Source organism: Triplophysa rosa, linkage group LG3 (genome assembly GCF_024868665.1).
Source record: "Triplophysa rosa linkage group LG3, Trosa_1v2, whole genome shotgun sequence".
Lineage (NCBI taxonomy): Eukaryota > Metazoa > Chordata > Actinopteri > Cypriniformes > Nemacheilidae > Triplophysa > Triplophysa rosa.
In genome coordinates, this window is record NC_079892.1 from 13,275,755 (window position 1) to 13,303,456 (window position 27,702).

The 27,702-nt window shown below is 37.3% G+C and overlaps 3 protein-coding genes across 5 annotated transcripts; all 3 read right to left on the reverse strand.

The window, feature by feature from the left end:
* Window positions 1-685: 685 nt before the first annotated feature.
* Window positions 686-4,196, reverse strand: LOC130551608 (troponin I, fast skeletal muscle-like). Of its 2 annotated transcripts, XM_057329337.1 has the most exons (7): window positions 4,083-4,196; window positions 3,171-3,203; window positions 2,870-2,906; window positions 2,446-2,574; window positions 1,480-1,569; window positions 1,064-1,240; window positions 686-931 (listed from the first exon to the last, which is right to left on the reverse strand). In XM_057329337.1, the coding sequence occupies exons 2-7, from the start codon at window positions 3,176-3,178 to the stop codon at window positions 842-844; spliced, it is 531 nt and encodes a 176-aa protein (XP_057185320.1). In that variant the 5' UTR covers window positions 3,179-3,203; window positions 4,083-4,196; the 3' UTR covers window positions 686-841. The 2 variants fall into 2 exon arrangements, with proteins under 2 accessions (XP_057185320.1, XP_057185319.1); XM_057329336.1 differs by lacking the exons at window positions 3,171-3,203; window positions 4,083-4,196 and having other exon boundaries at window positions 2,870-2,941.
* On the reverse strand, window positions 3,171-16,807 carry LOC130551611 (troponin I, fast skeletal muscle-like). Of its 2 annotated transcripts, none has more exons than XM_057329341.1 (8): window positions 16,748-16,807; window positions 7,479-7,513; window positions 7,354-7,390; window positions 6,182-6,310; window positions 5,397-5,486; window positions 5,128-5,304; window positions 4,083-5,011; window positions 3,171-3,203 (listed from the first exon to the last, which is right to left on the reverse strand). In XM_057329341.1, the coding sequence occupies exons 2-7, from the start codon at window positions 7,484-7,486 to the stop codon at window positions 4,925-4,927; spliced, it is 528 nt and encodes a 175-aa protein (XP_057185324.1). In that variant the 5' UTR covers window positions 7,487-7,513; window positions 16,748-16,807; the 3' UTR covers window positions 3,171-3,203; window positions 4,083-4,924. The 2 variants fall into 2 exon arrangements, with proteins under 2 accessions (XP_057185324.1, XP_057185323.1); XM_057329340.1 differs by lacking the exon at window positions 16,748-16,807 and adding an exon at window positions 8,535-8,619.
* tnni2a.2 (troponin I type 2a (skeletal, fast), tandem duplicate 2) lies at window positions 7,479-26,683 on the reverse strand. Its single transcript, XM_057329338.1, has 11 exons — window positions 26,578-26,683; window positions 24,993-25,023; window positions 24,213-24,249; window positions 23,956-24,084; window positions 23,638-23,727; window positions 23,390-23,566; window positions 21,732-23,153; window positions 21,378-21,488; window positions 19,129-19,216; window positions 16,748-16,828; window positions 7,479-7,513 (listed from the first exon to the last, which is right to left on the reverse strand). Exons 2-7 carry the CDS (start codon window positions 24,998-25,000, stop codon window positions 23,058-23,060), a joined length of 537 nt encoding a protein of 178 aa, XP_057185321.1. The 5' UTR covers window positions 25,001-25,023; window positions 26,578-26,683; the 3' UTR covers window positions 7,479-7,513; window positions 16,748-16,828; window positions 19,129-19,216; window positions 21,378-21,488; window positions 21,732-23,057.
* Between the last annotated feature and the right edge of the window lie 1,019 nt (window positions 26,684-27,702).

Consider the following 27,702-nt stretch of genomic DNA (forward strand, 5'->3'; position numbering starts at 1 on the left):
ATTTGCTGAGCGACAGCCAAGAAACCTTAAAGATTGACAGAGGAGTGGACTAAATGTATCCGGACACATGTGCAAACCTGGTGACCAACTATCAGAAATGTCTGACCTCTGTGCTTGCCAACAAGGGTTTCTCCACAAAGTACAAAGTTATGTTTTGCTTGGGGATCAAATACTTATTTCACTGACTGAAATGCAAATCAATTTATAACCCTTATATGAAAATTTTTCCCCCTGATTTTTTTTAATATTCTGTGTCTATCAGTTAAAATAAACCCACCATAAAAATTATAGACCCTTCATTTGTTTGTAAGTAGGCAAACTTACAAAATCAGCAGGGGATCAAATACTTATTTCCCTCACTGTAGGTATTTTTTAGTACTTTGTAAATATGATGGCACTCCTTTAGTATTATTTCGTGTATTATTTTTATCACTGTACCATAATACAGCAAAGTGCTTTGTTGTTTTTTTAAATGTTTTGGTAATGCAGCAGGTTTTTTTTTAAAGCATCCCCTATATGCCTTTCAGTTCATTAAATTGATATGATTTGAATTATTTAACATTTAAAAAAACCTTTAAAAATAATAATAATGTGGTGTTAGTTACCTGCACGCTAATGCTACAACTAAGCTGTTTAGTAAACCTTAATCATGAACAAACACACGAAGGCACATATACAAGATATACGTACACTTATCTTTAATGCCAAACACTGTCACCATGTAAAATGTGCAAAATATTCCAGAAGAAAAAAACTTTTATTTAAACGGGGGAGTTCACAGGACAGAGAGATGTTTGCCAGAGAAATATTAAGACATATGGAAGAATAAACATGACACGTCTTAAGCCTCAGACTCGAACATCTTCTTTCTGCCGCCCATGCCAGCCTTATCCTCAATGTTCTTACGCCAGTCACCGACCTGTTCTGCGCTCTGTACAACGCAAAAACATCAGACAATAATGAGCTTGACGATGAGACCAAATACATCATTGTCGAGATTCAAATGCATTTGACGTCAGAATTGTAAAGAAAATGGCCAATAAGAAACGTTCATGAAACTCACCTCCTCTTTGACCTCCTTCTTGACTTGTTTCAGGTTGGATCTGAGATCCATAGAGACCTTGTGCTTGGACCCCAGAAGAGCCTGAAGCATCTGGTCAGCAGACATACGTACTTTCTTCAGCGCTGGTTTCTTGAACTTGCCCTTCAGGTCGACCACCTTGATCTTCAGATCATCGATCTGAACGGATGAACAATTGGTAAGACATCGAAATGTTCTGATTTACAAAAACTAGCAATGACGGAAAAATCAGGACTGAGTTTTCGAAAACACAGCGAATGAAAGTTGTTTAAAGTGTCAACTTAAAATGCTCTGAACGTTGATTTGAATAAAAGCGTCTGCCAAATACATCAATGTAAATGTTGGCATGTTAGATTATGTTATGTTAGTTGTGTTGTAGTCCAGTAATGACACTGTACCTCTTTGTTTGACTTGGCAACCTTGGCCTCCATGTCATATCTCTCCTCATCAACCTTGTCGATCTGTTGGTGCAGCTTCTTGCACAGTTCCTGAGGGCAAAAAACACGACTGTTAATGCGACATTGTGTTAATGTAGTGTATGTACACTACCCTCCAAAAGTTTAGGGTATACTTGACTGAAATATTTTTCATGATCATCTGAAGGCATGGTTCTGAATGTTTGAAAAAATGTAATTGCAGCGCCAAGACAATAATTTCGGTTACACTTTTTTGTAAGGTGTTCTTGTTTTAGTGTAAATATGCATTAAAGTATTTAGTAATAATAATGAACAACATGTATTTACTATAGAGTTAGGTTAAAGTACAAGTTCACCTTCAAAATGAAAATTCTGTCATCATTTACTCACCCTGTTGTCATTTTAAACCTGTGTGATTTTCTTTCTTCTACAAAACACAAAAGAAGATATTTTGAAAAATGTCATTAACCGAAAACCATTGGTCCCCATTGACTTCTACTGTATGGGACACAAAACCAATGCAAGTCAATGGGGTCCAACGGTTTTCTGAAACCAACTTTTTTCAAAATATCTTCTTTTATGTTCTGCAGAAGATAGAAAGTCATACAGGTTTGAGTTGTCATTAATAAATAATGACAGAATTTTCATTTTGAAGGTGAACTATTCCTTTAAGGATAAAGGATTGTTTTAGAATTGGTTGCACGTAAAGGTAATTATGCATAATTTAATATTTGTATTAAGTATTAGCATATTTTTTTCATTACAGAATAAAAATATTATTTATAGAAATGTTGTAAATATATGTGTGCATAGGCAAGTAGGTTTTTTATATTACCAGGATACCGAAGTATGTCAGGGCATGTTTTCACGTGTATTTTAAATGTTACACGCATATACATCTAATCATTTACAAAATCTGTTGACCAAAACAATAGTTTGTGCCCATACCTGCAGTTCTTGTGTGGATCCTGGCAGATTCAGAGAAGGGCAGTTCTCGCTCATGTAAGCCTCCTTATCGACCACAGCCTGCTTGGTTTCAGCCTCCAGCAAATTGAAGGCAATGGAGAGCACCAGGCTCTAAAAACACAGAGAAAATGTTAGTTGAAAGTATCGACCTCCTGTAACTCAACTGGTTGGGTATAAAGTTAGCGATGTCGAGGTCTTTGGTTCGATGGTTTTTATTTAAGCCATAATAACTCAAAAAGTGCAGCTAACCAACACAATAAAACACATTAAAAACATGATAACGTTTTTTTAAAACAAACTCTTCAAATATACCCGTGCTACCTATGAGGTTTTATGGTCCAGGGTCATATATGCATGCAAACAGATAAAAGGTATGTTATCTTAATGTATAAAGTGTTTATCTTACCTTGAGAGTATGCCTGCGGCTGGAGGTCATCTTTTTTCTGTTTGTGAAAAGAAACATTGAACAAATTGAGGGTTGTATACATCAATACACATGGACAACATGGCAAGTCTTAACCAAGACCTAACCATAACATTAAAACACATATTTTGGATTATAATCAACCTAAACCTATTTTGAATACAAGAGACTGAAACGAGACATGAAATGACATTCAGGTCCACATGGTTTTGCATTAAACTTAAAAAAAAACACACACAAAAAATGACAAAAATTACAACCCCACATAAATCAAAACACTTACTCTGACATTGTGGCGGTTTAGTGTGTCTTCACCCTGCACAGGACAGAATTTAGTCATTAGATTTGACTGGAGAAATGTAAATAAATTAAACTCAGTCAGCAAAGAGTTTAATTTTAGCGCAACATTTGGATTTGTATCCTCTGACACTTGATTTGACATGTGGCATTTCAACCAATTTGATTTCCAAAGGTCAGTATGGATCATAAAACCAGCTGTGGCAATGAGACGCCATTAGACAATGTCAATCAAAGATGATAATATTTAGAATTACACTTCATTCATTATTATGGTCCCTGTGCATGTTTAACTGCAAAGAAAATATGTTTGCATATTTCAGTTCATCACAATTTACAGCAACAAACAAATATTGACAATAAGCACTGTACAGTTCAACACAACGCACATTCCAGCATAAAATGAATATTTAAAACCGTGTAGTAAATCCAGTTCAATAACTTATACTTAAACAAAAAATATTTTCATTCAATTTTAAAGACTTCCATTAGTCATTATAGATCGAATAAACAGACAGAGAGCAAAAACAAAAGTATCAGAAAACAAGATCCTTAATACAGAACGCTAAATTAAACACTAAAACTGAAACTTTTATCTGCTAATTCCTAACTATGTTTAAAGACACGTGACACAAATTGTATTTGCTCATTAATATCAACAGAAAGTCTGTCTGAGCAAAAAAATCATTGAGTAAACAAGCTCAAGCTTGTGGCTCACAGAACCAGGACGTCTGCATGTTGCCTCTGTGCTGACACCCATGATCTCTACCTCACTTTTTGATTTTCTTTTCTCCTTTCGTATCGACATTTCCTTCTTGAATCATTTAAACCCATGCATTGATATGTTTGAGTTTTGTGTCTTTTACATACAGACAGAGTTCAGAGGGTTGAAGCTCACCTATCAAGAAGAAGATGGTATCACGCACACTTAGATGAAGAAGTGGAAGACCGGTAAGTCCCAGAGACAGAAAAATTAAAGAGGATATATATGTTGTGCTCTGATGGCTCAGCAGATCTTGGGGGTCCTGTTTATGGAAGTAGATTCCACCCCAGACCAATAGGCCGGCGAGCTCCTGAAATATCTCAGGCCCTCGTAAATTTCCTTCAAGACGCTGCTCAGCTGTGTGCCGTGAACAGAAGCAGTTCCTCAGAAACCAAAATACTACAAATCAATAATCAAAGTTGAATGGCATATCAAGACTCAATAACATGAGAAAGATTTGAGCAGAATATAAAGATACTCACCATGTTGGACAAATGGGCTCAAATGGATTTGTTTCTTCTAAACATTGTGTGTTCAGAATGTATCTGTAACACTTCGCAACTCTTTGATATGTTAAAATAAAATATAAATAAACGACTAAAAGGAGAAATGTAGAAAAGGGAGTAATAAAGTAGTAAACAGAAGTCGTAAAGATGCTCTAGTGGCCCCTGGTGGTCACATTATAGCATGACAGCATCTTCTCAATCAAGTCATATTTGTTTATTTAATCTATAACTCAAATATCATACAAACTCCAATAATCATGTAGCAGAAGAAAGTGAAACAAACAAAGTTTTTCCTCAAAAGCATTCATTTAATGGCAATGGCTCTGCAACGATACATTTCTATTTCAAGATATTATGAAACAAATACTTGTTTGAGGCACCGACTGAAAAACAACAACAAAATCTATTCCAAAAGGTCTGCGCAGCTCTGAAGAATTCCTACCATAATGAAACAAAGAAATGTAGAAGAATTTAGGCCTCGCCTTCAAACATCTTCTTCCTGCCGTCCATGCCGGCTTTGTCCTCGATGTTCTTACGCCAGTCGCCGACATCTGCAGGCTGAATTGCAAGAGAGAAAGATGAAGAGAAGCGTGACGGTCAGACAACAGTCTGGTCTTCCAGACTGAACTGGTCTTGTTGGAAGACCCCGTCGAACAAAATGATGGCGAACCCACCTCCTCTTTGACCTCCTTCTTGACTTGTTTCAGGTTGGATCTGAGATCCATAGAGACCTTGTGTTTGGATCCGAGCAGAGCCTGAAGCATCTGGTCAGCAGACATACGTACTTTCCTCAGGGCGGGTTTCTTGAACTTGCCCTTCAGGTCAATCACTTTGATCTTGAGATCTTCAATCTAGACACATTAAAACGGATCAAAACCCAATATATAGAATAAATATATATACATTTGCATATAGTGCAGTTGGTGTTTTTAGGGTTGAATACCTCTTTGTTGGCCTTCTCCACTTTAGTGTTCAAATCATATCTCTCCTCATCAATCCTGTCGATGTCCTGGTGCAGTTTCTTGCAGAATTCCTAAATGGAGATTTGTAAAACGTTAATAAAACGTCCCATGAATGTTCAGATAAATGACAACACAAAGGCACACCAAGACATTTGTGCCATCAGTTACGTGTCATATTAGCATTTTTACATTCTATGAGTTGGATAATGACCGAATATGTTCTAAAACATGAATAGCTGGAATGAAAACATCCGCGGAAAAAAAAAATGTTATTGCAACAACTGCAAAAAAGTTTATTTTTACTTAGTATTTTTGTCTTGTTTTGCAGTACAAATATCAACTTATTTTTAAATCGAGATACATTTTAGAAGCAAAATGATATATATATACTTAAAACAACCAAAATGTCTGCCAGTAGGGTAAGAAAAATACACTTCTATTATGTACTTAATAAAGAATTTTATTTAAAAAATAATAACTTTTCCTGCCCCATTGGCAAATATTTTTCTTGTTTTTAATGTATACTTAATGTATTATATATAATTAATACAGTATATACTAATATATATTAATATTTTAATTTTTAGTATTTATTTAGTTAATAAGTGACACTTTTTCTTGTAAAGTATAGGTATATTCTTATTTGATATCATCACTGTCTTGGTGATGTGCACGTGCTATAAGGCCATGTAAAGCCTTATTTTCTGTATTTGCTGGGATTGTGTGATGCATTTGCCATTGTGAATATGTATATTAGACATTAGACCTGCAGTTCCTGTGTAGATCCGGGCAGGGACAGTGGAGGGCAGTGTTCAGCCATGTAGTTCTCTTTATCTGTAATGACTTGAGCGGCTTCTTTCTCTAGCAAGCTCTTTGCGATGGCCAGCAGCACACTCTGTGTGAAGGACAAAGTATTTGAATTTCACCTTGAATTGATGGTGTTTAATTGCAGCAGAGGTGTAAAGAGTACCTGAAAACCATACTTAAGTAAAAGTACAGATACCTTGCAGTGAAAATTACTCCATTACAAGTTACAAGTCACCAATTTCAAAACGACTTCAGTAAAAGTCTTCGAGTATCTGATTTTAACAGTACTTGAGTATTCTACTCATACTGAATGTAGGCTCAAAGCAGCACTAGTTCTCAACACTTAAGAGACATGTCAGTGAAAAACTAGAAACAGTCGATTCATGAGGAGAGCAATCGCATTTATTTTCTTAAATCATAATAAGACTGAACACCTCAAAATTGCAACAAATCATGGTCGACACCATAACCTACTGTACGTCTATTACAAACACCCAAGTGTCATTTAAGCTCAAGTGCTCATAATAAACCAAACTCCTTCAAAAAGGTCTCTTCAATATAACGGATAAATAAAGTAATGTTAAGTAAAATCAAAAAGTCAAAGCCTTTTTGCACTGGACATGCTGGTTTGGGCCTCATGGCCAGCTGCAGTCATGTCCTCATTTCACATACACTGTTAGCCCTTACCTGCCATTTCTACAGTCATACATTGGCAACACTGTTGCCTGCTAGTTACTGTAGGTGTTTTACAGTAAACTACTGCAATGGCTGTTTGAAGATACATTATTAAAGAATCTATTAACGCACTTAAGTCACACATCATATTGCAGCAAACAAACGATCTGGTACAAATGCTATCTTTGAACATTGCCGGCTGTCATTTGCAACAACAACGCTGCAAACTTTTATTAACTAAAAAAGCATCATTGTCGACTTTTTCTAGTCAAAAAAAGAAGTCAAATGTGAACACGGCCTAAGCTTAGCAAACCAAAGTTATGGTACAGTCCATATCAGGTTTAATTATTGATCGGAAATATGCTATTTAATTGTAATTGTTTTAATTGACGACTTCTGTAAACAGATTTGGAATTGCTCAACGTTATGCAAATGAATATAAAACGTATTATTTACCTTGAGATTATGGCGCCGACTCGATGTCATCTTTTTTCTGTGACGAGATAACATAGACATTCATTACAAATCAACAGGAAGATTTTTGCATAGGGAATACACAATGGAGAATATCGTCTACTCACTCAGACATGTTGGCCACCTATTATTCTCTCACCACCTATGGAAAATTTTAAATCAAGAAAGTGAGTTTCAACACGTTATAAACTTAATTTGCTTTTTAAAACAATTTTTTAAAAGGTATGCCGCATTTAGCCAAGCTTGCTATGGCAGATCCATTACAAGCATGATATGATATGGGCTATATATCCTGCAATCCTAATTCAAGACTACTACTTGGAATCAAATTGGATCTCTGTTTGTTAAGATGCCCACTGCAAGCAGGTGGGGTGTGAATTTCACCCTTGATATTGAGTATCATATCTTCCAGCTTCTGGAACTATCTATGCAGATGCCAACAACATAGACCATCTGAAACCATGTCTACTGACAGCTTTATCGATCACTGATATCTTATTCTGTTGTTTCACATGCTTTTACATTAATATACACATTCTAACACACTCCAATAGTGATATCTGGAGAGGGTTCAAATTCTACAAATCTGGAATATTGTATACAGTACATATGTATTGATGCTATAAGCACGAAATGTATTAGTTAAGGTAAATATATAATTCTGTCACCACCTAGGAGGACGTTTTATCAATCATGCTCATGCTAGTCACTTCAAATATTTACTTTTGTGCCAGGGTCACATAATGTGCATCAGAAGGTTTAACATATCCTAATGTCACATACCATAATTCAGCAGCGAGAAAAGAAAAATGGCAGGAATAACAAATAGGTAAGCTAACATGAATGCATGTGCAATGCATTTTTAATAATATTATACAATATTTATACATTTTACACATATTATTGAATTAAAAAAACAATAATAAATAAAAATACAAAATCAACAATTTTGTCTTGAAGCATGCTAAATGCTGATCTATCTGTGCTTATTTCATATAATAACTGCAAACTGCTTACTGAAATACATTTAGGGTGAAGTCATCGTAAATAGTAATAATAATAATAAATCATTTTTAGAATTTCCAGGTGAATTCAAGCAGTAAAAATGCATAAGAATAAGGAGAGGAAAAAATAAAAATCGAAATAAAAAACATTCTTCTCACCTATATGAGAATATAAAGCAGTGGTTCAGACCGGAAAGAAGAAAGCGCTAGCAGCAGGACTGTGCTCAAATGCACGTATTTAAGCCTGGCATCATCATACCTCTCCCCTCTTTATGGTAAGGCACTAAACACAGTTGGCTTGCCAGTCTCTCGAAATATCCACTTCGAATGTCTGCCAATTACGCTCCTTAAAATAGACTAATGAGAATAACACAATTTCCAGATGTCTGTAAAATAATACTATCACAACCCATTTGATCAAATATGGACCGCAAGAAATGTATCTACCTCAAAAAATTGTTGATATGATGCTGGAGAACATCACGTTGTTGTTGTGAGTTTGCTTTGCGGGGTGTTTTGTTTTAAAACCCCTGATAGACTGAACATAGTCATATGAAATGATCAAGTGTCTGGTACTAGTGGAGACAATCTTGGAGATTTAAAGAGGCGTGTCTTTGCTTTGACTTAACATGATCCTCCTGTCGTAAGTTGTTAGGTCAGCAGTGGTGACTAATAAACATCAAAGATCATTTACAAATACTAACACAGTTGTTAAGAAAGTGGTATACTATTTTCAGCTCATCAAGACTAAATGTACAGCTGTGGTAAACGTAAGAGACAAATATCCATTTCAAATCAGCATTTCTAGTTGTATTGTGGTCATTCCAGTTCAGTGTCTGTTGAATTTCAACAAAATCAAACCCCAGGAGTGACAAAGTCATCCAACAGTAATGTGGAAGATGAAAAAACACATGAAAATTACATAAAAAATACAATTTGAACTTTTTCTAAATGCATGTACAGATATGACTGTTGTATTGCTTAAGAGTGAATCTGAACTTTTTCTTTGCGGTATTTGAGGCCTGAAAAAATACAGAGCATCTTTTCTGTTATTTTCACCTGTTTCTCCAGTCTTCATTTTCTGCAAATAAATGCAAATAGAAACGTCTTGGTTACGAATGTAACCTCAGTTCCCTGATGGAGGGAACGAGACGTTGTGTTGAACCGACAGATGGGGTTTGTCTTGAGAACCTATCAACTTCGACTAGACTTAGAAAAGGCCAATGAAATTGGCGAATGAAATTTGCATGCCGGACTCCGCCCCCGGATATCCGGGTATAAAAGGGAGACGGCGTGCTGCATTCATTCACCTTTGGGCTGAGGAGCCTGTGAGCCTCTCACAACTGCTGCAGCGGGCGGCACGCGTTGTGGCATGACGGACACAACGTCTCGTTCCCTCCATCAGGGAACTGAGGTTACATCCGTAACCAAGACATTCCCTTTCTGTCGGTCTCTCGACGTTGTGTCGAACTGACAGATGGGGTTCCTATGGAAAACGCCACAGCGCTGTGCCACATCACAATCTCTAGCGAAGAGACGGTGACTGGCCTGGGCGTGTGAGCGCTAGCGCAAAATTGTAACCTTCCAGTGGATAGGTGGGGGTCCCAGAGCTTTTGGAAAAGGTGGGAAGCCCTTGCCTTCAGCCGTCACAGGCGGCAGCCTTGTTTTCTAACAGCGAGAAGCCGCCCGGTACCATAAGGGCCACTGGGTAAGCTCTATTTCTTCAATGAGGGGACGCGCTACAGAGACCACTTCCTACCATAGGCAGGAGTTTAGTGGAGACACCAACATGGTCTCGCCGGTAGGGGAGAACTCATGGGAGGAATGTGCGGACTGAAGGAGTTTACAGCAAGGTGGAGGTCCACCTAGGGAAGGTCATGGGTTGCCAAGGTGGGAACCAATCATGAGGATACATCAGACGGAACTGCCCTGCTGGGGGGTTACTACGTCTGGAGCACCAGGTCCGGTTAGAGCTATGTGGTAGATAACTCAGCTGGTACCCGGCCTAAAGGGGCAGGGCTGCTCTGCCCAGCCCGCCTGCAGGAGGTGCTTAGTGATGGATGGAATGCTTGTTCTTCACCCGGTGGGGGAAGAAGGGAGGCGAAAATAGCACGCTGACCCACCTAGGAAGGGGGGGTGCTTTCGCAGCCATACGCCCTACCGGCTGCCGGTCTTACCTGTTGCCATGCAAGACTCGAGCTGACACCGGTTTTACGCGGAGGCTGTAGAAACCTCTGCAGATGTCTGCCAGAGAGGTGCCCTGAGCCAGTGCCCGCGAGCAGGCTATACTCCGGGTGGAGTGAGCTCTCACTGCCAGTGGGCATGGGCGATCTTGGGACCGGTACGCCGTAGTGACGGCGTCCATGATCCAGTGCGCCAATCTCTATTTGGAGACAGCCCTCCCCTTCTGCTGACCTCCAAAACAGACAAAGAGCTGCTCAGAGCTCCTGAGCTCTGTGTGCGGTCCAAGTAGAGGCGCAATGCACGTACTGGACACAACACTGATGGGGTTGGGTCGTTCTCCCCGGTGGGGAGCGCCTGCAAGTTCACCACCTGGTCTCGAGGGGGAGTGGTGGGAACTTTGGGCATGTAGCCGGGTTCAAGATAACGTGAGAATCACCGGGCCCGAGTTCTAGGCAATCTGTGAACACGGAGAACGCTTGTAGGTCCCCTACCCTCTTGATAGAGGCGAGCGCCATCAGGAGAGCCGTCTTCATCGTGGATGCCATGTGTCCCAGGAGCCTCTGAAATTGTTTCAGGGGGACCGCTGGCTGCTTGAAAAGGTTCAAGCAGTTCAACACTGACTGGGCACGCTATGTCATGGAGACAGAGTCAAGTTCCATACCGAGAAAATAGATGCTCTGTACGGGGGAGAGCTTGCTCTTTTCCCGGTTGACCTGTAGCCCCAAGCGATCTGGGTGCCGGAGCACCTGGTCCCTGTGTGTACACAACAGATCTCGCGAGTGTGCCAGGACAAGCCAGTCGACGAGATAGTTTAGTAACCGCACGCCCTTCTCCCTGGCGGGAGCGAGGGCGACTTCCACAGCCTTCGTGAAGACTCGTGGGGACAGTGACAGACCGAAAGGGAGGACTCTGTACTGATATGCCCGCCCCTCGAAAGCGAACCGTAGGAACGGGCGATGACGAGGGAGAAATGAGATGTGAAATTATGTATCCTTCAGGTCGATTGCCATGAACCAATCCTGACATCTGATAGACGGATAGAGAATTTTTTTCGGGTTCTTCATACTGCTGGCGTGATAAAGCATCTGCTTTAGGTAACAGAGAAGTTGAAGTGGGTAAAGAATAAGGCCCATCTGGCCTGATGCGAGTTTAGCCGTTTGGCCTCCTTGAGATACTCCAGATTGCGGTGGTCGGTTATTACCATAAATGGATGTCTGGCTCCCTCCAGCCAGTGTCTCTATTCCTGCAGGGCAAGCTTAATGGCCAGGAGTTCTTGATTTCCGATATCATAAATGCGCTCCGCCGGGGACAACTTCCGTGAGAAGTAGGCACATGGATGAAGACAACAGAATAAAACAACAGAGCAAAGCAGAAAATAAAATAAGATACTGTATATATACCTTTTAAGGTAGAAATGGATTAAAGTAATCAAATAAAACATAACATTGCATATGTACAGATGAAATAAAGATGAATCATAATTGAAGTTACAGAAGCTATTGAGTCACAAGCAGTGAGTGATTTTCTTGACTTTTAACAGACAGCAGGAATATGCTGCTGTCGCTTTAAGAGGAATGAAACCAATCCAGTACACTGATACTGTACACATGCGTTGTTTTTCGTCTGTTTCATCCATTCACTTAAGACATAACCTACTATGTTTGTTAAGATACTCGACAAGAGGGGCATGTTGACCTACTTCGTGTGTGAATTTGTCTGTCTAAGCGCTTCAAAGACAACTCAATATTTGCGCCATGTCTGAGACTTTCCTTATGCGCGCTTCGGATCTTCTCACAGTGCCCAAGCGAGTTTTCTTGTGCATCATCTTGCACTTAAATGTTTAAATTGGCAAGGCTTGAATGAGTGTAGTTTAAACAGCAACATGTGCTGTTCAGGTCTCACCTGCACTCGCGCGCTCACAACACCCGGGTGATGAAAGCATAAATGACTGTACAGCATACGTCAATCCTATTGAAATTTGTCTACGTTGTTTGATTTGTTGTAGGTATTAAATGTGTATCCATCGACAAACATACATTAGCTGAACTTTGTCTGTTTTACGCATTATAATTTTTAACGAACCACATTATAAATGCGTCGTCCGATTTAAGATGAGCCACAGTCCAAGCGCGTTGGACCGCGTGCCGAACCGTTGGTGGAGAACCGTGCGGTTCAATTTTTTACCAAGAACCGTCACACCACTAGTGGATACCTTGGGGCTCTCAACAGAAGTGGTACTCGCAGGTAAATTTGCAGCGGGGACGGGTGTTTGCTTAATGTTCGGTATACAGTCTCTGAGACAACGGTTACTCCACTTTAATACTTTTCCTGACGCCCAGTCAATGTGAGGTTGATGTACCTGAAGCCAGGGTCGTTCCAGGATGATGTCCATGGTAGAACCCTCCAGAACCCAGAACGAGATCTCCTCTACATGAGTGTCTCCGACCCGAAGCGAGATAGAGGGGGTGTGGAAACAGACACGGCCACCACCCAATGGCTTTCCGAAGACGTTCTGAATCCTCAAGTTATTCTCGTTGCGTCTTTTAGGTAGTTGGAGCACATCAGTGGGAGTCAGAGGTGCAACAGCAGCCGTAGTCTGAATGGTACTCACCGCGGGTCGTGCCGGTCGGACGGGACAAGAGGCAATTCGGTGGCTGGAATAAGTAAACAGGTACTTAATCCACAGGTAAACAGGTACTTAATCCACAGGTAAACAGGTAAGTAATCCACAGGTAAGTAATCCACAGGTAAACAGGTAAGTAATCCACAGGTACACGGGTAAAAGATAACTACTGGGTCGGCACTAAATGAACATAAACAACGAGTAGACCTGACAAAGAACATGGGCAGAAATGCGTGTATAAATAGAGTCCGGGTAAATGGTCTACAGGTGTGTGTGCAATCATGGACGGTGTGGCGTGCAAGGGATTATGGAAAGTGTAGTTCAAAAGTCCGGGGATCGTGAACGGGTGAATCCGGAGAGGGATGCTGGTGCAGGGGGCGTGGTCGACATAGGCACGGAGTCCGTTACAAATAGCATGTTCAAAAATGTGTATATTATTATAATATATTGTTTATTTTGGGGCTAAATTGACTTGGAAAAAAAGTCACTTTTTATTTTTTTTTATGTCATGAAGTCTTAATTGCATTTAGATGCTTTAATAATCAGTGGAAAATCTACTCAAAATGTCAACCCTGTTTACAATCCATTTTTCTCTTCAAATGTGACATTTTCTAATGAAATATGATCTCCAATTATAAAAAATGGTGGACACAGTTTCATACATCACAAATTGGTTGGATCTTGAAAAAGTGGACCTTCCATACAGATTTGGGGCCAGATTTATCATATTTCATTTTGAATACTGGACAGGTTTTAAAAACGAGTACTCGATTAATTGGGAGCGGGGCATGTCCCACATGGTGAAAATGAAAAGATTTTAATTACAACACTGATTCGAAAATTTATGTTGTTAAAACTATGACAAGATTGAGTAAATAATTAAATCAACACTGTTAGATTATTAAAAATTGACTATCAATGATTTTGAAAATACAGTAATTTACACAGTAATACAGTAATTATACAGTAATAAACATTACAACAAAGAAATATCAGCATGAGGTGAAGCGTCATCTCTGCCCTGTCGCATTTCTGTCTGTCAGTTTCTGACAGTAAAGTCTCTTGTGCTCGTCTGATAGTAGTGATCTCACCTGACACCTGAACTGACATGTGTCCAAATATGGTGCGGAGCAGGGCAAGCGTTTTTAATCCATTTTTATGAACTGGAGTGCATGTTCACGCAGAGGAATGCTCGCTTTTTCCGCGAGCGTCATGCAAACTCAGCTTCCATGGGAATAGATTGAAAACTCTGCTCCGCGAAGGGCACGAATACAACACTAGAACCCATTATAAACAAAAAATCTGTGTAAGATAAGACAGTGTAAAATGATAAATCAAACTTGTAAAAGATTTGAAAGTTTTGTATTCAGCTTGGCGCTGCACATTTTGCACTTGACTGTATTTTAGTCAAGTTTCTGTGCGCTTTCAATACGCCCTTCTGTGCTCTGGACTTGACTCTGGACCCCAAACTCTCGCAATGCAACCAATCAAATCTCTGGATACCACCCGAAATGCCAGCATAACCAATCAGAAAGAAAGAAAATCATTTTATTTGAAAAATAGACCCAAACGATCATCGTTTTCATCATTGATCGTCGGTGTTGCGTCTGAGTACTCGTGCCCATCCCTATAAGTAGGTAACTGTTATTTGGACATATGACATGATGACAGTGATATAATGGGGTTGTTTCTTATTCAGTGCTTGAAGTGGGCAGGTGCGCAGTCTATTTTAATCTTTAGCGTACCTTCACTTTTTCTTGCGTACCTGCACTTCTCACATGTTGCCGGTAAATTACTTTGTCACTCCGAGTCAAAGCGTCATTGTATGAGTGATTAATAGTGATGACATCCCACTACGGTAAGGGAGCGCTTATGCTACGTTCCAGACAACTGGTATTTCGGATATTTCCACCTCAAACCCAGAAAGAAATGTCTGGAACGGCACTCGAAGTCAGACAGTGGACCTCTGAACTCTCAGATCGTTCAACCCTGGCCTCAGGGAGACGCGTTATTTTAGGGCCCAAGATGCTTCCAGTTCCAGTGAGATTAGCGCGGAGCCAGAGATACTCTTATTACAGGGAGATGGAAGGGTCTGTACTTACAGTTGGAGAAAGTGTAACGGCTAACAATTCCCATTGACACCCCTTAAAAAGCTAGCCTCTGGTCTCCCTTCCTGCGTTTCGCTGGAGCCATGGCGTTAGCATCAGCCGTTATGCTTTTTTGGCTAAAAGATTGCAGGCTTTCCATCTAGTGTCTTTGGCGCAGAGCAACCCAATTTCAACAGATTGACCAATCAAACAGGGTTTAAGGAATTCTAGCCAATCAAACAACCCGGTATCACGCCAAAGCATGTAATAGACATGCTGGTCTACCTGAAAATGCGTGTCAGTGTCACGCTTTGGATCCTTTAGGTGTGAACATGACACACTCAGTTATTTTCACTTGTGAAACTGAAACGATTTTATAAATACGTATTATTTGTACTTAAATATAAAATAATAGATATTTTAGAGCACTTAACCCCACTCCTACCCTAAACCTACCCACCTCCCAATGATTAAAAACATGCAACAAGCAAATAGAAGTCAGCCACGGGCATTTCTTAAAACACACACCAAAAACAGTATAAAAACATTACGAACAGGTCGCTATTTTTTATTAAATAGCATCTGTAGCTGCATCTGCCTGTTATGTGTTGTGTTTGTTTTATATTAATACAAACTGTTAGGTTTAGGTGTAGGGGTGGGGTGGGGTCGGGTTATGTGCTAAAATGCGTCTAAAGTGTGCGCCAATCAAAAAGGAATAAACGGACACAAAATACCATGTACACCAGTACACATCATGAATTATAAAAACATTAGAAAGCCCCATTCTGCTAACCTTACTCCACCTTCATAAATGCGTGTCATGTTCACGCATAGAGAAGGCAGAGCGTGACACTAGCCAGGTTAACATTATAGATTTGCACAAAATTTAAGCAATGTTTTCTAAATGTCGATCAAAACAATATCGCGGAATGACTGCGTTTACATTAAATGATGTTATGCGATTAAAGGCCATACTTTGTACGTTTTATGGCTGGTTGCAAATGAACTTTAGTACATAGTGCCACCTACTGTGATGAAAGAGTGAAGAGAAATGTCTATATTTCCTTATATATTTTCATATGACCTCACTGTTCCTAATAAATCTCCATACTACACTCACTCGTTTTCCTGCATTTGAGCCATCATGTAAGATATTACTTAATGTGAATTCCTTACATCCTATCTTTCCAAATGTTCTGCCAAAACATACCGCGAATGGTCATGTGACTTTTTTATTTGCCACGTGAGTTGTAAATACGACAAAAAGTGTTTCCATTGCAGTTTTGCGAAATATGCCTTTATCGTATTGCCTGAAAAAACACCTCATATGAGCGTGAGAACATTTTTGCGATACATGGGAGTTTTCGTGAAATTGACATGTTTCCATTGGGAGTATTTTCAATGCACATTTAATTACTCTAAAAAAAAAAACGTACACATCAGAATACATTATCTAAACATAGACTGATCAGACTTACCATCAGTTTCAAACCATCTTGGCCCGTTTCACTGATGAGTTGATGTTTGTTTTGTCATTATCCGTCCGTTAGTGCTGCTGTCTATAGAGTAAAAGCAGTGATGAGTGAATACAGACATCATCTGGTGTGTCTATAAACCACTCAACCATCTCTTTTAGCAGCAATGACGAGGAATGTTCCTATAAAGGATGCAAAGTAACTCTCCACTTTCAAGCCACGTCTCAAAATTAACCATGCTTTACAGTAACCAACGTTTTTTTTATGGTTATCTTAACTCACCACAATAACCATACTCTAACAATTTGCAGTAAAATTATGTGTGTTTAGATAATGTTCTCTAAAACATGTAATGTCATGTTTTAATCTGCTTGGTGTGGATCACCCCCTCATGGCCACTGCCATATTGACATCTCTTTAATTCCAGATTAAGAAACGTAAACAAATAACTTGTCTATTTAAAATATACATTTTTATCTAAGTAATGCCATTACATAATCAGGCATACATTTCTTTACACTTAACAATTAACATTCAATGTTAATTGTTAGACATATTGTTTGGTGTTCACAGACAGCATAAATCATATACACAGGCTAAACATTGTAATGTATCTCACAATGCACTCAACAGCTCTTTTTGACTGACTTTTGTTACAGGACCATGTATTTAAATGGCAAAATAACTATTTCTGAGATAATAACTCGATGTCGCTTGTTAAATTAAAAAAATACACTGTGGTGAGTTTACCTGTATGTCAATTGCTTAAACCATATATGTTAAATTTCTTTCATTATGAAGATGTAGTTTATGAGAATGCTTTTAAAACTAATCTTTGCTTCTTAGTAGTGCTTATAACAATTTTGTGCAGATTTGTAATGTTGTTTATTAAAACCCATCATTGTTATTCTGCATGATATACTCAAATGGTTTCCACTTAATATGAGAAGGCATCGTCACTGGTCAAAATTTATATTCAATAAATGTGTACACTTTAAATACCCCAGATGTCTTTAATAGTATTTGATACCATATACTTCACAATATCAATTAAGACTATCTTCCTAATATTTTATTATACTTCCTTAGTCAGGACAGTAGGGGAGAGTGGGGTAAGATGAGCCAGTGGGTAAGTTGATCCACCCATTGTATCTCAGCTAAACACTTTTGTTGGCATTTGACCATGCATTTTGGAATGACACGTTATTTCTGACAGAATGTGAAAAGGTGAAGCACACGGGAGAATTGGACAGCATCGATTTACTTTAAAGTATGTTTTTGGCTTGTCAAAGTCAAATGTTAGCATATCAGATATAAAAATATTTATGATGCATGTCCAGCGTATAAAACCATGCACTTAATTTGGCTAAATATCTTGTATCATTTTAATGTAATATTACATAACTGGTTAGTTTATCATGTTTATGGACTGTATACACCAAAGTACACTTAATATTTTCTGATTAAGAAAAGCATTTTTACAGATTCTACTCATACAGTACTGTATATCTTTCCAAATGTACTCACTATAATGGCCTAACACGGCATTGAAAAGCAACTGTATAATGCCAAGAATCTACAAAAACAGACATAGAGAGAACAGAAATTTGTTTATTTTTATTCATCAACTCTCCATTTAGTCTGTTTTTCGAAGGTTATAACTTTGCTGTTCCAGGTTATTTCAGAAATGCAAACTGAAAGATATTGCAAATTAAAGATATTGAACTGTAAAGTTGATTATTTTGTAAAAATAATAAAATAATTATTAGCTCAAATTACTCTTTTAGAAGGTAAATCTTTAACAACATAAAAACTGAACATTAAAATTCAGTTACATGCTTAGTTTATCCATACGTACACCTATCATGGGGCAAATTGAACCACAGGAGCACTTTTTAATAAGACCATATTATTAAAACCATATGCCATCTTTAGATGTGTTCTTATAATTTAGATTGATAGGAAACATCCTCAAATTAAATGAGATACTTTTATTGCACTTATGCCTCTTTTTCTTTCATCCTGAGGACCAAGTCAAAATGGCTCATCTTACCCCACTCTCCCATATTCGAGAAGAAAGCTCTCTATCTGTAAACTGTAATAATTTACCTTCACATATACAATCTCTAACATCATTTCATACATGTGTTTAAAATGGTTTGTTTATTGAAACACGCTGTACTTATGATGATATTTTAAAATGATGCATTTCAGGGGTTTATCCCTATAAGAATAAATGTGCTTTACAGTATTTATTAGATAAACTTACTGTCTATTTTAAACAGTCACTTTATACACAGCAATACTAAGTATTAAAATGTAATGCAAAGTAAGTGCAAAGTGAGAGTAAATTATGAAATGAATGGAGCCCATGCATTTTTTACCTGCAGTTCCAAATGCGACCAATAGATGTCTCTGTAGACTCTTCCACTTTTCACCCCATCTCTCTTTCTGCACTCACATGATTAATCTCTAAAGAGAAGCATCAAACAAGAACTTTACATCATTTCATTAACCAAGTGATCACATGACTCTTGTTGTTTCCTTCAGCGTTCACATTCAAAGAGTTCAGTGACATTATGAGGGCTAAAAAACAAACAAAAACAGACTAACTTACAAAAACAGATTACAGTCATCTTTATTAACATATTATATTTTGCGTATATTGTGTGTTAAAAAAATCCTTAAAATTGTCTGTAAACTGAAAAAACAGACTGTAACATATTTTTTCGCTGTAACATTATAGGATATATAATAATTTGTTTTCCCCATTTTTCTAGTAAATGTGTTGTCTAATTCTGTTATTTTATAGTTTTTGACCGTATTTCAAAATTAAACTGTAAAATTACATTTCCCCTGGTTTTCTTGTAAATTTGCGGTCTTTTTCTGTAATTTTACGTATTTCAACACATACATAATAATCTGTAAAATACAGTAAATTTCTTTTTTTATACATTTTACGTGGAAAATCTGTAAAAAAACAACAACAACAGAAGAATTCTGTAAAATTACAGTTTTTTTACAGTGTATTGCTCAAACGAAATGTAATTAAATGTATTAATAACTGTTTAATACAGCAGCTTTAAATGCATATTCATTTACAAATATTTTTTTACAGTTTTACATTTATATTTTTTGTTTTATACATATTATAATGTCCTTGATATTTATAAATGTCCATAAGATACAGATTAGACAGAAAAGTGATAGTGCCATGGTACAGTGATGCTATTATGGGAATACCATGATACTTTGATGCATAGAACTGTACTTAATGATAGCCATGTTCATCATGTGTCATGTATCTGATGACATATAAGATTGCATTACTATGGCAAACATCCAAACGTACAGCATTAGCTTGATATCATAATCATCTTTCTAGGTCATGCACAGCAGCTGAATATTCAAAAACAATAAGTTTTTTGGTGCCTTATAAAGATTGCCTTTGAAACCATGAAACAGTGATTTGGCCAACTCTTGAGCTACACTAGAATTTTGTGTGTTTGTACTTTCTTAAATTATACTGTTTTGTTAAGTATATGTTTATTGTCATAAACGTTTAAAAAGACAATTGAGAAAAAATTATGAAATAAATGCAGTCAATAATGCTATTTAGCAGGACTGTATACTAAACATGCATAAACGATTATAAATTATTACAATGTTGTTATAAATAATATATATTTTAATATATAATAAACTAATACAATATAATGGTATACCTTTTTAAGATTAAACATTATTAGAATTACAATGCTAGCTTTAGATTATTGAGCATTTTCTTTAGACCCTGTGATATGTTTATCTTGGAGGAGTCGTTTTAACATTGACTTGTGATTCCAAATCGGTATCCTCCAATGTCACTGGCAAGTATGGCTTTGTCATCAGCTTTTGACAGCTTTGAAGAGGCCTTAGAGAAGCCTAACAAGCTGTCCGCATACAGTAGATGATGTTCTTCACCCCCATTTGAAAATTACACTTAAAACAATACTGTAATAAACACTATTAATTCTTTAAAAAAAATACCAGATTCAGTCATGCAAAATGTATGCAAGTCCCATAAATTATAAGCAAAAAGAAACCCAGTGAAATCATATCCCGAATTGGCTGCTCACGGAGGGATTTGGTTTCTAAGTGTCAAATCATCAGTACATAAATCATCGAGCAGAACGCAAACTGCACTGAACCAAGTCACAACTTTACTTATAAACTTTACTTATTATTTCACGGGTATTCAAAGTACTTTGAAATAATTAAAAGTAATTGTGATAATGGCATGCCAACATGCTTATAACTCCAAAACACTCATATTTTACATACACACTTTCACATGACATGTCTTGAGAAAAATCATTACAGTGGCAATAATAAAGTATCTTTATTATCGCAGAATTAGTATTCGTATCACTCCAGTAGAAAACACAAGTTTAAGGTTTTAAAACAACGCTCAGACAACAAGACATTTCTCAATGTTGAGATGCGTTAAATAGGTGAATAGCAAAGTTACAGGTTTAATCCAGAAAACTGATGTTAGATCCAGCACAGAAAAACGTTAAATCCTTCAGATCCAAGGAACGGTTCAGAGAGAGAGGTGCTCACCCAAAGAAGGTGGTGAGCAGGATAAACTCACCGTTGAAAGGCAATGACGGGTTTTAACGGCATTCTTTGATGGCTCAGCAAACCTCAGATTTCTCTGTGAGGAACTGCCATGTTGCTAATACCAGTGGATCACAGCACACATCTGAAATTCAAGCCACAAATACCTTCCATGTTCCCTTCTTATAAATAACTTAACCTTTAAGATGTCTTATTATTTCTTTATTTGTCTAGTTGGTGGCTTATTAAAAAAATAGTACAACCTAGAACTTATAGTTGTTGCTAATGTCTTCTTCCAGTTAAATAAAAAATGATTCAGTACTAATAATATTAATATTATTATATTAACTACTATGAGGACTGAAATAAAATGTAAGAATAATCTTACCGATAGAGTCAGACTTTAGTGCACATCTCCCAGGGAGATTTTTTGCATCTCGGCTTCACTCATGAAGACATACATGACATCATTCTGCAAGAATGACAAAATATTGCAATCATATTTTAACATGAGACTGGATATTACCTGTACATAGATTGAAAGACTTCTTACCTTTATGATTATGAAATTGTGGCTATGCTAGCTGGTGACATCCACCGAAATATCGTTTTTTTATCATTTTATAAATGTCCTTCCTGTCCTTCTGAAACCTCCTATTTCCATATTTTGCGATTTTGATTTTTCGCCATGAATCATTATTATTACTCACTGTTTATGTTTTTTACTGGGTTTTGCAAATATCCAACCAATAAAAAGTGCTTGTTAACTTTGACAACACAGTATTTAATCATTTAAAAAGTACAGTGTTTTTTGCCATTTCCTGAAAAATAGCAAATTTGGACATACAAGGTTTCAGAAGGACAGTGACGATATTGTTTAGTTTTAAGCCATTTTTAAAAATATATACATTTAAGGAGGAAGTGTGTCATTTTTATTTTATTTATGTGTATATGAAGAGTTTGGTTCCAAAATGACATAACTCCGTTTTTAAACATTTTCAAAAATAATGTTTTCTATTACATTATCATGTTTTTATTGTGTTAGTGAGCTGTATTTTTATGGCTTAAATCAAAACAAACCAACTGCGGTTTGATTGATATTAATTGGAATGCAAAATAAAAAACATGATTTTTGAAAAATTCTAAAAACTGAGTTATCTCATTTTGGAACCAAACTCTTCATATAATTATTATTATTTTATTATAGTTTTTTTTATTTTGAAATAATTTCACAGATTGATAGATAATAATCATAGATTAATTTTCTAACTGTGTCCAAAGTGTCTAACTGAGCAGTCCGACTATAGGCCACATTGGCTTAACCAATGGTGTGAGACGTGGGTGTGAGATGTGAAAGACTAATGTTAGAAGTGTTTGATTTTTTTCGGTTTCTTTGATGCCACTATAAGCGCAAAATATGACACACTTTTCCTTTAAATTCAATAAAAAATTTGCAAAGACAATTGTTTTAAATATTAAAAAAACAATTATCTGTGTTGAGTTATTTATTTAGAAAAAGCATCATTTTGACAAACATTTAATCAATGACTACAATTGTACAGTTCCCTGTTCAGGAAGAGAACATAATGTGAACATAATTCGTTTGACAATGATTTGCATGTCTATGGACTAGATGTGGAATTGTCCATATACTGCAGAAACTGTGAGTAGTACTAGAGATGAAGGACTCATCATCGACTGTCACAAACTGTCTTCATGCTTCAGATTCAAACATCTTCTTCCTGCCGCCCATGCCAGACTTATCCTCAATGTTCTTACGCCAGTCACCAACATCACGCAGTTCTTTATCCTGTGGAGAAGAAAACAAAGATGATTTACTAGTCCAACTATTCACCATCATCTCCTTTAACAACCTAGAAAAATGTTGAGCTCAAGGAGGTCTATAATATCCGGAGAAAGCAAGCTACCATTGCCATGGAATCAAGAAACTTTTTTGAGCCATTCATATTGGATTCACAGAGAAATGATGAACATGAGAACGTGAACATCTCCAAGCTATACAAAAGCAAGCCCTAAAGTCCCCACCTCCTCTTTGACCTCCTTCTTGACTTGTTTCAGGTTGGCCCTCAGGTCCATGGACACCTTGTGTTTGGATCCCAGCAGAGCCTGAAGCATAGCGTCGGCCGACATGCGGACTTTCTTCAGAGGAGGCTTCTTGAACTTGCCCTTTAGGTCGATGATTTTGATGTTTAAATCTATGACCTAAAACACACAGACGGACATCTAAAGACGACCACATCATTGAGCAAATACAAGGAGACAAACCAGCTTACCTCATTGACGACCATGATGGCTTTGTGCTCTAGAACATATCTCTCCTCATCCAGAACATCGATTTTTTCATGTAAGTCTCTGCAAAGGGCCTGTTGACAGATACGGCTTCATCAATAAGCACCATGATAGAAATTATTCTTTTGAGAGCCTTTTTTGGGTTGTTTAGGGAACCAAAAATGGTTCATCAACAAACTTCTCTGTAAACTGTAAAAGTGTTCTACATAAAACTACATATATGGTTCTTTTAAGTACTTTTGACTAAAAGGTTCTTTATTGAGCCAAAGAGCAAGAGTGTTGTGCAAATAATAGAACAGGACCTGGAGTTCGTCTTTGGAGCTTGGGTATGATAATGGTGGGCAGTGTTCCTCCATGTACCTCTTCCTCTCCTCTTTTTTCTCGATATCTTCTGCATCCAGCAGGTCTTTTGCAACCAGGAGCATCTGGCCCTACCGGCACATGGGATCCAGTAAGACTCGTGAGCATATTTTTTGTGGTTGTTTTCAGCTTTTCTGTACTGCTGTTGGTGTGGTTCAACATGAATGAACTTTATTCAATAAAAGACTTGAGCTCCTACCTTAAGGGCATGTTTTTTACTGCTGGACATGCGTTTACTGAAAAAGAAGAGATACAAGGACATTTTTTACTGTTTTTACATATTATTTTACAAACACATAGTATTGCCCTGTGCAATTTGTTTATAACAACGAGGTGCAACTATATTTAATAATTAATACTAAATATAGTATTGTATTGTATTACTTGTATATTATTTATAATATACAGCCGATGAAAAAAATTAAGAGACCTTTACAAATTTTCTTTTAATCATCATTTCTAGATGTATTGTGGTCATTCCAGTTCAGTGTCTGTTGAATTTGAACAAAATCAAACTCAGAAGTGACACAAAGTCATCCAACAGCACTGAAAGACTGACAGCATGACAAGACGCATGAAAACTGTGATAAAAATCCAGGTTATCACATAAAAAAATATTTTTGGAACTTTTCCTACATACATCGCTTAAAAGTGAATATGAACTTGTTTTCTTTGCAGTATTTGAGGTCTGAAAAAATACAGAGCATCTTTTCTGTTATTTTGACCCATTTCTCTAGTCTTCATTTTCTGCAAATAAATGCAAACAGAAACAATAGTTCAATTTGAAATTTGTGCGAAATATTGTTATTATAACTATAAATAGCAAATTCAGATAAAGTGGAAATAATTTTGAAATTATCTCTTAATTGTCCCCCGGCTGTATTATATTATATATTGTATATTATATTATATCATCAAAAAATTGCATATTTACAACAACATGTTTTAACTTAAATTAAGGCCTATATAGCCTACTTACTCAGACATGTTGCCAACTTCTCTCTTTACACCTTTTGAACAGAGAAAAAAGAAAAATCAAGATATAAAAAGGCTGTAAATATTATCTTAGTAGCAGTGGATCTCAACCTTTCTGACTATGAAGACCCCCCCACACACACACAAAATGTCTACCCGATAAAATATTTTGTACCTTAGCATAAAAAGATGTATATTTATTATAAAATCTTGATTTTTTCTTGTTTCAGCTTTGTTAATGCTTGTTCTGTCTTATCTTTCTCAGATCATTTCAATTCAGAAATGTGCCAGTTCAGACAATTTATAATGAAACACAATTTCCATCACCACAAGGGGCACTGTAGCACATTTTCTACACAAAATCTATTTTCTCTTGCAGTCAAGGCCGAGAAGAAGTCTGAAGATGATCCCCCTTAATCTCCCAAAGCGTTCATATTATTCCATAGCACCTAATCCGCAGATATTCTGATCGTGTGACCTTTAAGCATCGCCATCGCCGTCCGGAGGCCTGTCAATTTAAGAAGGCCACGCGGTCCCCAAACCCTCTTTGAGGCTTTTCTCCGAGTGGTCACTGCAATACGATCTGAAGGCCAGCACATCAGCTGCAGACACATCTCCATCCTCAAGAACATCTCCGAGATGGCAAAGATATGACAACACAGCGCCGATGTAACCCTCCTTTATTCCTCGCTAAACAACTGTCTCAAATGTCTGTCTTAATATACCCTAAGAGACAAAATGGCAAACCTGGCTAACCGATGAGAGAATGACACGCTGATTTAGTAAACTCAAATGGACTAACAAATTCCTCAAGGGCATACTTAGGAAGCTGTGAAGACAACAGTCAAGTCACGTATAGGGCTATTTTGAGGGAGGACTATTCTCAGGAGCAATGGAAGCAGACATTGAGGATATATTAGGAAGGCTCTTGTGTGTTCTGTGAGGGTCTGGTAAAAGTCCAAGTGAGGAACTCTCAATAATAACTTAGATTTGAGACGTTTAAGACATTATGAACCATCACACAAGATGCTTGAGAAGATCTTTTCCGTAGACATTGCTGGATTTTGGAGGAGAGAGTTGCAAGTTATTCGTTCCAAGTCTGCGTAAATCAGTTGTTGTTATGAACCAAAAGAAGGTGTTGACGGGTAGAGAACTACTTTAGGATCAGTCTCAAATTTATTGCTCATGTTGGTGTTAACTTTCAAACGACCACATCACCAGTTAGTATATCAATCCTTGACCTCCCTCAGCAGGTCTGCTTTGAAAACAGTTTCTCTGTTCTTAACCGTGTTGTTCTGATAGAGACATTCTGTAAACACTGACTTTATCAAATATAAAAAGACGTGTTAAGATTTTATTTTCAGATGTGTCACAAAACTGAACATGATTTATCTAAATCTATACTGTTGTTGCATACAGTAACCAAGCATTAGCGAACAGTAAGACATTCCCAGCCGATGCAAAATGATACAAGAGTCCATCCCCATGACTACTGCCTCCATCACTTCCTCCATCTTTTTGTCATTTTCAACAAATCTAAGACTAACTATATTTCTTGAATCTAGGCATAAAAACGGAACTGATCTCACCTGCTTTCTGAAGAACAGAAGAACGTCTTCCAGGCTGTCTGCTGAAGACGGACGTGTTAAGAAGGTATATATTGCATTCTGTGATCTCTCTGCAAATCCTTGCTTTCTCTTTATGGAAGTGGATTAACCACCAAACCAATGGGCTAACAAGGTCATGAAATACAGCACTATCCCTCCTTCGCCGTTCCTTCAGTATAAATAACCCGTCCTTCACGCCACTTATTCTTGAATGTCTTTTATTCTGAGTATGACGTCTCTATCTATCTATCTATCTATCTATCTATCTATCTATCTATCTATCTATCTATCTGTCTGTCTGTCTGTCTGTCTGTCTGTCTGTCTGTCTGTCTGTCTGTCTATCTATCTGTCTGTCTGTCTGTCTGTCTGTCTGTCTGTCTGTCTGTCTACAGTATCTCTGTCTCTCTGTGTGTCTGTCTATCTATCTATCTATCTATCTACCTGTCTACCTAGCTGTCTGTCTGTCTGTCTGTCTACCTTCCTACCTACCTACCTATATGTCTGATGAGTCTTTTTGTCTCCAAAAGTAATTTTAGAGATTAAGAGGTCACCTCATGTCCAATTTCTTCATCTAAAGTATGTTAAAAACAATAAAGGAGGACAAAAATCTGATTTTGACTGGAAAGGATTACCTTTGATAACTTGTTTTCATAGACAGTTTCATCAGACGCATACACCTGGCCCGAAGTTAACTTCCGGTCTGTGTTTGTTTGTTGGTGTGGCTAGTGGCTAATAATAACTATTTATATTATATTTATATTCATATTAATATTTTATTTAATAATAATTGTAAAATAAACAATTTATTGCATTTTATTATATATTAATTTTATTAAATAAAAAGTTTGGTTTAGCCAAGTAATGGTTCCTCTACTGGTAACCCAACATAATACTGGCTAGACATAATTTTATCTTGCTAGCTAATGTTATTTACTTGTTATTTCTTTTGCTTGTTATCATAAATAATCTGCAGGGACTCTGTATTGTTTGCGGCTATGTATCGGAAGAAGGGCCACAAAAGCGTGCATGCGCAGTAAAGTTTGTTTATGTTGTCATCAGAATAAGTGTAAAATGCTTACCTGAGGACTTTGAGGTGTTAGTTTGTTA

Excerpts from the sequence above, each read along its gene's own strand:
- LOC130551611 (XM_057329341.1), bottom strand. Across the intron at positions 5,487-6,181 it reads GATCTACACAGGAACTGCAG|GAATTCTGCAAGAAACTGCA; the intron begins GTCTAATGTCTA and ends ATCTCCATTTAG. Across the intron at positions 5,012-5,127 it reads AGAAGGAGGTCAAAGAGGAG|CCTGCAGATGTCGGCGACTG; the intron begins GTGGGTTCGCCA and ends CTTGCAATTCAG.
- tnni2a.2 (XM_057329338.1), bottom strand. Across the intron at positions 23,567-23,637 it reads CCATCATGGTCGTCAATGAG|GTCATAGATTTAAACATCAA; the intron begins GTAAGCTGGTTT and ends TGTGTGTTTTAG. Across the intron at positions 23,154-23,389 it reads AGAAGGAGGTCAAAGAGGAG|GATAAAGAACTGCGTGATGT; the intron begins GTGGGGACTTTA and ends TCTTCTCCACAG.
- LOC130551608 (XM_057329336.1), bottom strand. The coding sequence starts at position 2,926 with ATGTTTCTTTTCACAAACAGAAAAAAGATGACCTCCAGCCGCAGGCAT. Across the intron at positions 1,570-2,445 it reads GATCCACACAAGAACTGCAG|GAACTGTGCAAGAAGCTGCA; the intron begins GTATGGGCACAA and ends TTTTGCCCTCAG. Across the intron at positions 1,241-1,479 it reads TTGCCAAGTCAAACAAAGAG|ATCGATGATCTGAAGATCAA; the intron begins GTACAGTGTCAT and ends TCATCCGTTCAG.